General features: G+C 35.2%; 2 protein-coding genes across 2 annotated transcripts; one reads left to right on the top strand and one right to left on the bottom strand.

The window, feature by feature from the left end:
* Window positions 1-466: 466 nt before the first annotated feature.
* On the bottom strand, window positions 467-11,071 carry LOC134261035 (Bardet-Biedl syndrome 1 protein homolog). The gene is made up of 8 exons (XM_062743521.1): window positions 10,983-11,071; window positions 10,756-10,879; window positions 10,253-10,481; window positions 9,390-9,548; window positions 2,552-2,741; window positions 2,048-2,111; window positions 1,881-1,963; window positions 467-803 (listed from the first exon to the last, which is right to left on the bottom strand). Exons 2-5 carry the CDS (start codon window positions 10,786-10,788, stop codon window positions 2,734-2,736), a joined length of 429 nt encoding a protein of 142 aa, XP_062599505.1. The 5' UTR covers window positions 10,789-10,879; window positions 10,983-11,071; the 3' UTR covers window positions 467-803; window positions 1,881-1,963; window positions 2,048-2,111; window positions 2,552-2,733.
* On the top strand, window positions 3,084-6,334 carry LOC134261034 (uncharacterized). The gene is made up of 2 exons (XM_062743520.1): window positions 3,084-3,204; window positions 4,498-6,334. The coding sequence occupies exon 2, from the start codon at window positions 4,511-4,513 to the stop codon at window positions 6,194-6,196; it is 1,686 nt and encodes a 561-aa protein (XP_062599504.1). The 5' UTR covers window positions 3,084-3,204; window positions 4,498-4,510; the 3' UTR covers window positions 6,197-6,334.
* Window positions 11,072-11,077: the final 6 nt, after the last annotated feature.

Below are 11,077 nucleotides of genomic sequence, written 5' to 3'. Positions count from 1 at the left end.
GGATTCCTTGGGTCTGTGTCCAAATCTATGTCATAATCCTCTCCATTAATTTCTTCAAAAATATAGTTTCATTTTCTTCCAGAGTCCAAGATATTATGAACTTTTTGAAATATGAAAAAAAAAATTAGCCTAAATCTTGTAAGTATCGGATTCAAAATTTATAAACTGGAATGCAACATCACAAATGTGGGTATTAGAAAACACTGACAGGAAGGAGAGACATGGTCACCAAGGAATAACTATTTTTTACTGGTCTCATAAAACATCATGCTACAAGGGCTGTCATAAGACGATTTCGTCATGATACAAGCAAGTTATTTAATATTTATTTATTTTGGTGTCCTGATTTAATTGGACAAGGGGAGGAGACTGACTGACACATGCTTTGCACTTGTCACCACTTTGTCCCAACAACTAATACTTAATTTTTGTTATTTGATACCATTAAAAATCAAATGAAAATAACTTCTGAAACATCCTTTTCAATTTATTAAATATTGCTACCTTTAAAAGGGTAACAGACAACATCTTTTTGTCTGTTTTAAACCATCAATTCCAATGATTTATAAAATGTTCTTTCATCAGTTATAAGTACAAAAAGGAAAACTTCTCCATTTTTGATGAAGAATAAAACAATCAAGGTCACATAACAGTTTGTCATTCTATAGAATGTCAGTGTACAGTAATGATCTCCCCACTCCTGTTAGATCCCCCTTCCTTGGATCCCTAAACTTCTTCCATGTCTTCATCATCTGCTTCCTGTATCACCTGTACCATCTTCTTCTCAAGTTTCTTGGCTCGAGCTGTAGAAATAAGAAATCAATGAGCTTTGTTTTAAAATTCTTATGGTTTGATATCAATAAGATTATGTTGTGACAAGATAGCAGTGTTTTTCTCCAAAGTCTAAAAATAAATTTAATTCAACTTATCAAAAAAGTAAATGCTGATTTTTTTCCAATTATGAACTTTGCAGAAATACCTGGTATTTCCATAGGAATGTAAAATATAAAGTTTTCTCAATCATTTTTAAAACTTATTCCACACAGGAATCTACTCGTTGTTTCGATCCAAACAAAAGATAAAATTGTCAGTTACAGAAAAATCTTCAACACCTGTTACTTTCCCCGTCTCTTTTTGTTTAAATGGCCTCAATTCAGTTAAATTCAATACCCCCCCCCCTATTTCCACTCTTATGCAAACTTGTTTAAGTATATTTTTTAGTTTTTTTAATCTTTCAAAATTTCATCCTAAATCCTCATTGCTGATAATTGCTGCACACCTCTCTCACTTTGTTTATAATGTCATTTTCAGTTGGAAAATTAAAATCTGGAACATCAAAGTCCATCAAATAGCTGTCTGTATCTCCTGTATTTGTGTACTGGCTAAGCTGAGAATTTTAGACACTGGCTGAGCTGAGATTTCAAATATACCTGTATTAGGATCAATTTCATTCTAGAAGAAAGTCAAATATCATCTACCTTGTCCATTAAGATTCCTTTGAAGTCTAATTTGACTGAATTCTATGTTGTCCATAAAATATAATTATTAATATATTAAGTGTAGACACTGCACACATATGTAGAAGTAGGAGGTGCTTTTTTATGTTTGATTGTGACACATATATGTAGACAAATTGACAGATTCTGTATCATACACACCAAATGCAATTTGCTGTGCTTAAGACCCAAAAATTTGTATCTATGATAAAAAACCAGCTTTGTTCTCAAAGCAATTGTCTGAATTTGTAATCATTTCAATTCTTTTAAATTAATACATAACGTTGAAGACACCTTTTTGATTCTAATAAAAGCATCACGTAAAGTTTTCACCAAGTTTTAAAGATTTTACATTGTAATATATGTAAAGGAAAGAAAACAAACCTGCTGGTGCTCTGATTAAGTGTATGTTTGTTTCAACCTCCTTCACGTCTGCTTCTTTCCTTAGTTCTTTGCCCTTATTTAATCTGAAAAAGAAATTTTATTGTCAATGTGATTGACTTAATTGCATTATATATTTGTCTAAGGTCCTTATTTCTTCAGTTACCTACCTGTTTAGAATGAATTGGTTTTGTCTTTTTACTCGAATCTCCTCTATTCTCTTCATTGCTTTGACTGAAAACCCAACAACATTATCTAAGTCAAGAAAAAGAATGACAAAGGACACAATTTTGGGGGAAAAAATGCTTAGCACAAAACTATGATTCAGTTGATTACCTCATATACTATCTGTAAACATTAGTGAAAATATCCACAAAATTCAAATTGAACATTTCATTTCATTGTTTTCACATCAATAGTATATCTCCTCTAATAATGTACATTAAAATGAATTGTAAATGTCCTCGGAATATTTAATATGAGGGAAGTCAGTAACATCATTTTTATTCACATGTACATGTTAATTAGCTTGAGATCAAACACACTGTCTTGTAAAATTTAGTCAAAACACAGCTTATAGGTAATTGTTAAGAATTTTATTTCAAACATTGAATGACTTTTTAATCTGTATTATCAACAAAACATATTCATATCAACTGAACAGCCATGCTTACACGTTGTCTGCCACAGTTCTCTGTTGTATTTGACGGGGACATGTCTGCGTTTTTCGAATTCCAGCGATGGATCCACAGCCAGCTCTTTCCCTGCAGCCTTTCTGAAAGCCTTTGTCCACTTGGCCTTTCGTGGATTTCTCTAGCTGTTTTTAAATGCTTTATGACATTTTGACCGACAGAACCTAAAAATCTAGAATGAGTTCAAAATAAATTAAGTAATATGAAGTCTCTTTCTTTCAAGGTTCAAAAGTTATGGCAAAGCCTAACACTGACAACAGACAGACAAACAGATGGACAGGAAAAAAAACAATATACACCCTGAATCCATCGATTCCATGGCATGGAAATATATGTATTTAAAAAAAGTTATCTTAATACTACAGTAGTAGTAACAATGAATAAGAATTCAGCCACGTAGGAAATCAGCCTTCATCAGGAGTGCTAAATAAATTTAAATCTTCAGTACACATAGACCAGGAAGTAAAATATAACACAAGTAAGTGGGTCATGTGATCCCCATACAGAGATTGTACAGGTATTTGGCCAACAAGACAGACGCCATTAAATTTTGTGGGTAACACGTATGTGGGTCATGTGATTACCTGGCATACAGAGATCGTACAAATATTTGGCCGACAAGACAGACCCTGCAGGTAACATTTATGGATGAATTCATTTGATAATTTTTGCTTATAACAATAAGATATCTTTTTTTATAAACAACATGGACTAAATTTGCTCTTACATTATACTGATTGTACATTGTAACTTTATGTACTAGTCTACAAATTATATTTATGTGAGTTCTAATTAAAGACTCTATACCAATAAAGAAGGATTATTTAAAGCTTAAAAAAATATGACTTGTCTAGTACTTGCGATTCAGTACTTTGGAATGCATGGATTATTCTTATTATGAAAATATAATTCGAGAAAAAAAATGCTGGGTAGGACCTTGGAAAATCTTTGAGATGATGTGAAGAGTGCTATGGAGCATATCATGTGACTGCCTTCACTGTGGCTAGAACAAAGGCTGTAGAATTTGTATACATGTAATAATATAAAAAGAGAAGTTACATTTACTTTTCAGAATAAAAAACACTAAAACCTGATTTGGTTTCTTTTATGGAGATTATCAAATTTGTTTGGCAACTTTTTTTGTTGTAGGTTTTGCACTTTTTTCTTACTGTCAGAGATTCACACAATAAGATTGGATGATTGATTGAATGTTGTCATTGTCGGAACCCACGGGTTTTCTCTCCGTTACACTGCGTTTAAATGCAGTGTAACGGAGAGAAAACCTGTGGGTTCCGACGATGGAATGTTGTTTAATGCCCTGCTCAAGAAATTTTCACTCTTATGGAGAGCCACCACTTGCCGATGGAGATTGGAGAGCTACGAATTTTGTCCAATGCATGCTTGGCACTTAGGGCCATTGAGCATTGATGGATCTTTTTTGCAACAAGGGACCTTGGTTTATACTGTCTCATCCAAAGGACCGGTCTCCATGTCCCACAGTGGGATTTGAACCCGCGATGTAAGTGCCAATTTCTTACTTCGTGACTCTAAGATGTTCTGAAAACTGTACTGCCACGCGCCCGGCGACATTGATGATATCATCATATCAACATGACCTTATCTTTTGTTCTCTTTCATTAAATAAATATGTATACAAGTTTTAAAAATGTTCTGCCAAACATTTATTTTAAAGTGAAGGCATTTTATAAAATAAATTAGCAAGAAATATACTGTTTACTTATAAAAATGTCTAAAAAATAGAAATTTGAGTTATTTCCCTTTTCAATGATCCATGCAGCCAGTTTTTGACCTGATGTGGCGGTGTCTGAGAATTGAGAAATTATTGATGAGTGGTAATTTTTTTTGGCCTTGTTTATTTTATTGAAGTGATCTCAGAATGTTTTAACAAGTGCCTTTTTTCATGCTAGGTTTACTTAAATCATGGACCCCCGTACCAGTGCACAGGACGTGATGCGATGTGACCTGTGTGAGACCGCTGTGGTACAGATGCATTGTGATACATGTCTTATCAACCTGTGTACAGCTTGCGTAGGAAAACACATGATATCTGATGAATCCAAAAAACATGAAATTGTTAAATTTACTCTGAGAAAAACTACCCCCCTCTACCCTGTATGCATATCTCATGATAAAGAACAATGTGAAATGTACTGTAAGCTATGTGACGTTCCTGTGTGTGCCACCTGCCTTGCTTCTGATCAACATCTAGGTCATAAATTATTGAAAATTTTACAAGTTTTAGATAAGAAAAAAGAAAAGATCACAAAGGAACTGGCTGAATTAAATGGGACGATTTATCCAACCTACCAGGACATTGCCTCTGATGTACAAAACAGAATGAGTCAGTTAGAAAAGGAATATGGAGATCTCTCAACAGCCATAACAAAACATGGAGAGGACTGGCACAGAGAAATTGACAAACTTGTCAAGAAACTTAAAGCTGAAGTTGATGAGATGAAAAACACACAGCTACAAACTCTATGGAAACATCTGGATAAAATAAACAAAACAATGTCTGATATCAAGGATGAAATCCATTCATTTAATATTGCTATAGACTCCAACGAAATTTCAGACATTTTTAAATTTGCATCTGTTCAAATAAGAAGATATAACAATCTCCCAGAAAAAATTGTGCCATGTTTGCCAAAATTCACACAAGGCAGGATTCAAGGAGAAGAACTTGCCAAACTGTTTGGAACTTTATCACAGAGCTCCCTTACATCACAAAAACATGGTTACAGCATGAAGACAACACAGAAATCACCAGAAGCTGGATCCTCTCCTCCAGTCAAACAGCTGATTGATGAACCAGAGACTGTAACCACCATAAAAACTGGGTATGGAGACCTTACCAATGTGGCCTGTCTGAGTGATGAAGAAATCTGGACAAGTGGATATGACAGCACCATGAAACTCTACAGAATCAATCAGGCATCACTACTCAAGTCAATCACAACCAAGTCAGGGAAGATACCATATAACATAGCAGTGACAAACAGTGGAGATCTAGTTTATATTGAGTACAGTGATAGAACTGTGAAAATTGTGAAGAATGAGAAAATAGAGGAGGTGATCAGACTACAGAACTGGATACCTGACGGTGTCTGTAGTACCTCCTCTGGAGACCTCTTGGTTATCATGTACAGTGATGATAAAAAACAAACAAAAGTTGTCCGTTACTCTGGCTCCACAGAGAAACAAACTATTCAGTTTGATGATAAACGTAAATCTCTCTATTCATCTGATTCTGATTACATAACTGAGAACAGGAACCTGGATATCTGTGTGTCTGATAGTGGAGCTAATGCTGTAGTGGTGGTCAATCAGGCCGGGAAACTGAGATTCAGGTACACCGGACATACTCCTGCTCCAAAGAACAGACCATTCTATCCACTAGGAATCACCACAGACAGTCAGAGTCACATCCTTACAGCTGATTATAACAATGACTGTGTCCACATCATAGACCAGGATGGACAGTTCCTCCGTTACATAGACTGTGGACTTAATAATCCGATAGGACTATGTACAGACACATATGACAATCTGTTTGTTACTGAATATAACAGAGGTCAAGTGAAAAAAATTAAATTTCTGCAGTGAAAAACTTAGAAACAGTTTGATCATTCCTATGGACATAAAATTTTACAGTGAGGCTAAACTTTCAAATAGACCATGAAAAATTTTAAGACATACATGAATTGTGTGTTTATGTTTGTGCACATTGTATAATCGACAATGTTGACATTAGAGAAAAACTTTAAATTGTAAAAAAATTGATACGAATAAAAAATACTATATGTTTACATTTCTGTACATATAAGAAACAACAGAATATGTTTTATGGTGGACCAAGGAATTTTATCTCACAGTTACTTCCCAGGCCCATAGGAAGCTATTACAGTTTATGGGGACTATGAACTACCAAAAATTTCTTATCAAGCTTAAAAAAAACAAGAGGCCCATGGGCCACACCGCTCACCTGAGCACTGTGGCTAGTAAAAGAATAAATTGGTTTATTATTGAAAAGGTAAAATCCAAAAGTAGTTCCATGAACAACCATGGATTTTCTATCTTTGTGAAGGTGATTTTTAAAGAATTTTCTTATATATTTCTATGTAAAACTTTGGTCGGCCATTTTGGCCCCGCCCTACCCCCGGGGGTCATGATTTGAACAAACTTGAAACTACACTACCTGAGGATGCTTCCATATAAATATGATGAATTATGGCTTTGTCATTCTTGAGAAGAAGATTTTTAAAAAAATTTCCGATATATTTCTATGTAAAACTTTGGTCGGCTATTTTGGACCCGCCCTACCCCTGGGGGTCATGATTTGAACAAACTTGAATCTACACTACCTGAGCATGTTTCCATATAAATATTATGAATTATGGCTTTGTCATTCTTGAGAAGAAGATTTTTCAAGAATTTTCCTATATATTTCTATGCAAAACTTTGGTCGGCCATGTTGGCCCCGCCCTACCCCCAGGGGTCATGATTTGAACAAACTTGAATCTACACTACCTGAAGATGCTTCCATATAAATATGTTGAATTATGGCTTGGTTATTCTTGAGTAGAAGATTTTTAAAGAATTTTCCTATATATTTGTATGTAAAACTTTGGTCGGCCATTTTGGCCCCGCCCTACCCCCAGGGGTCATGATTTGAACAAACTTGAATCTACACTACCTGAGAATGCTTCCATATAAATATGATGAATTATGGCTTGGTCATTATTGAGAAGAAGATTTTTAAAGAATTTTCCTATATATTTCTATGTAAAACTTTGGTCGGCCATTTTGGCCCCGCCCTACCCCCGGAGTTCATGATTTGTACAAACTTGAATCTACACTACCTGAGGATGCTTCCATATAAATATGATGAATTATGGCTTTGTCATTCTTGAGAAGAAGATTTTTAAAGAATTTTCCTATATATTTCTATGCAAAACTTTGGTCGGCCATTTTGGCCCCGCCCTACCCCCGGGGGTCATGATTTGAACAAACTTGAATCTACACTACCTGAGGATGCTTCCATATAAATATGATGAATTATGGCTTTGTCATTCTTGAGAAGAAGATTTTTAAAGAATTTCCTATATATTTCTATGTAAAACTTTGGTCGGCCATTTTGGCCCCGCCCTACCTCCAGGGGTCATGATTTGAACAAACTTGAATCTACACTACCTGAGGATGCTTCCATATAAATATGATGAATTATGGCTTGGTCATTCTTGAGAAGAAGATTTTTAAAGAATTTTCCTATATATTTCTATGCAAAACTTTGGTCGGCCATTTTGGCCCCGCCCTACCCCTGGGGGTCATGATTTGAACAAACTTGAATCTACACTACCTGAGGATGCTTCCATATAAATATGATGAATTATGGCTTGGTCATTCTTGAGAAGAAGATTTTTAAAGAATTTTCCTATATATTTCTATGCAAAACTTTGGTCGGCCATTTTGGCCCCGCCCTACCCCTGGGGGTCATGATTTGAACAAACTTGAATCTACACTACCTGAGGATGATTCCCCATAAGTTTCATTATTCCTGGCCCAGCAGTTCTTGAGAAGAAGATTTTTAAAACATGCCACCAAATTTTCATTAATTGCCAATTATCTCCCCTTGAATGAGGGCGTGGCCCTTCATTTGAACAAACTTGAATCCCCTTCACCCAAGGATGCTTTGTGGCAAGTTTGGTTGAAATTGGCCCAGTGGTTCTTGAGAAGAAGTCGAAAATGTGAAAAGTTTACAGACAGACAGACAGACGGACAGACGGACAGACAGACGGACAGACGGACACCGGACAAAATGTGATCAGAAAAGCTCACTTGAGCCTTCGGCTCAGGTGAGCTAAAAAAGATCATCATTTTTAAGGAGGCACAAACATATAGTAGCTAAGTTTTCAAGCCCTTCTGACCCCCTTATTGTATTCCAACATGTAATCCTAAATAAACAAATGCTTTAAATTTGAGGCCAAGGAAGATCAAGGCAAAATCTTTGAGGATGATAAAATCAATTTAGTGAGAGATAATACAACAAAAAGTTTTTTTCCCCGTTTTCAATACATACTGGTATTACTGTAGAAGCTCTTTTTTCCACTTGGTATTAATTTACGCTTTGTACGCGGTCACAAATTTTTCGTGGAAATTTGTCCAAGCTTACTTAATATAAATGCAAGGAACATAGTGACAGTCTGAGAAATCCGTGTAATTTTCAACCGCGGATTAAACAGAAAATGAGATTCGACAAAATTATGACCCCATGGAAAAAAGTACATCTAGAGTATTTGTAAAATTGGTCATTTTATTGCAGAGGAAAGAGGCTTAATGTGTTTTTAGTGCAAGAAGACTTTCTGTTACTTGCAATCTCAATATCTTTTGCACATGTGAAACACTTGGCAAAAAATGTGAAGTATCTTCACTGATGACAGGAAGCAAAACTTTGAAGGGTTTTTGTAACACTTATGCCCTATATGTCAGCTTTATGAAAAGTATGTCAAACTCCAGGAATATGGGGTCAAAAATACTGGTACCCAAAGAAAGTTCCCATTTTTTTTAAATACGTCTAAGGTCAATATCAAGAGGTCATAAATGTACTCAAATAAAGGTCTTGCTATGATGAAATGAAAATGTTAGCACTAACTGTTGTTAAGTTGTAGTCAAGGCTTAAGTTTTATAACAGTAGATCAAACTCCAAGGTCATGAGGTCAAAAATGTTGGTACCATAAAGTCTTGTCATAAGGAATAAACTTGTGAAATATAATAGCCTTTTTTTCTGAGTGATACATACTGACTGCGCTCTCTCTTTCCCTCATGGTCTGGTCCACAAACAGCTTGGTTTTCTTTGGGACGTTGAGGCGAGAGTTCTGAGCGGCGGGGGGACCCCCAGACAAATCCTTCTCCTCAAACGTGGCATTTCTCTTCAGGATCTTAATCATCAGTCCTCCACCTATAGAGGAAAAGGAACAGAGTCTTGCACAAGAAAATCATGATATAATTTTACTAACAGAAAAAAAAAAAAAATTCAAAGTCTTTCAAGGAGAGTTAACATTCAACAAAGCTAGCATGAAGCCCAATTTAAAGAAAAATTCTATATTCTATTAATATAAAAGTAACGTTAAATGGTGTACTTTAAGGATCATGCAGTTGTATTTATTACTTGATATCATCAAAAACCTGTACATTTTAACTTCAATCTATAGCCCAATTTAGACTAGGTTAGTTACATTTTCATAATTGAGTCTAACATTTAAGGGCATTTTTAATAATTTGATTTACTCTAAATTAATTTTGATAAAAAGCATGTTGAATTATTTTTTTTCAATGTGAAATTTTTCTGTTATTGCCATGAAAACTTGAATGTCAAGTAGCTTTTTGCCCAATTTATTGCACTTGCTACTGTAGATTCCTTATTTTTCGTGAAAAGTTATTATCGTGAATGGGCTCTTCAATGGGAAATCGTGAGAAAAATAATTCCCAAATGATCAGTTGATCAAGAGATTTTACATAGATTTCAGCACCATAAAGATAAAGGCGAGTAATTTTATTTTGCGTCTGGTGCTTCTTGTGAAAATACGCGATAATTAATTCCACACATATATTTAGGAATCTACAGTATTACAAACACAGCTTCCATACTCAATAGCTACCAACCTTTCAGGGTCATTATGAGAGTTCCCTCCTCCCGCCCAAACTGTCCAAACTTGAGCCCGGTGACGACGTCGTCCGTCTTGATGACATTGACGAGGTACTTCTCCTTGTAGATGTGGACCTGACAGTTATTGAGGGCCACTATCACCGCCTTAAAGCCCTTACTCTTGTAGTCTATCACCTCCATAGTCGTCATACTCCCCGGTAACTTTACCGTCCACAACTTCTTACCCTAAATATAGAATTTTAAAAGGGTCGTTCTAAGAAGAGATAAACAATTTCATTGTTGCAGTTTATACAATGTATTTTCAAATATATCTCAAAACCTTGAATATCTCTTTAAGTTTTTTTTTTTGTAAGCTTGATTTTGAAGTCCTAACCCCTTAGCTTATTCTTTTTAAAAGTATTTTAACCTAAATATCTTGAATTCTCAGCTATCTTGAAGTTTTTCTCTCAATCTCACTGAGCTGAATATAACAATTTCCAACAGTATATAGTGCTTTTACCTTAGATGTGTAGCAGTGAAGAGATTCATCCATCGTTCCGACATAAATTGTTTTGTTGATTCTCTCCAGACCTACAGGCTGAGAATTCAACTCAATACAGTTCTTTGTCGGGTCAGTTGTACCTCTGAAAATTTAATTTTGATTTTGAGACAAGCTTAATTTGACATTAACCAGATAAATTCTGTACATCTATTTGATTTATAAAAATTTAATTGTGATACACTGACCTTTTCAATGTGTATATACATCCATTACGACAAGCCACCACGATCCTATACTCTACGTCATAAAGACCAGTCACACTGAGAAATACTGGTACCGC

The sequence above is a fragment of the Saccostrea cucullata genome, unplaced genomic scaffold (assembly GCF_032062105.1).
Source record: "Saccostrea cucullata isolate Sc308-1 unplaced genomic scaffold, CSIRO_AGI_Scuc_v1 ctg11991, whole genome shotgun sequence".
Classification (NCBI taxonomy): Eukaryota; Metazoa; Mollusca; class Bivalvia; order Ostreida; family Ostreidae; genus Saccostrea; species Saccostrea cuccullata.
This window is presented reverse-complemented; position numbering and strand designations above follow the sequence as displayed.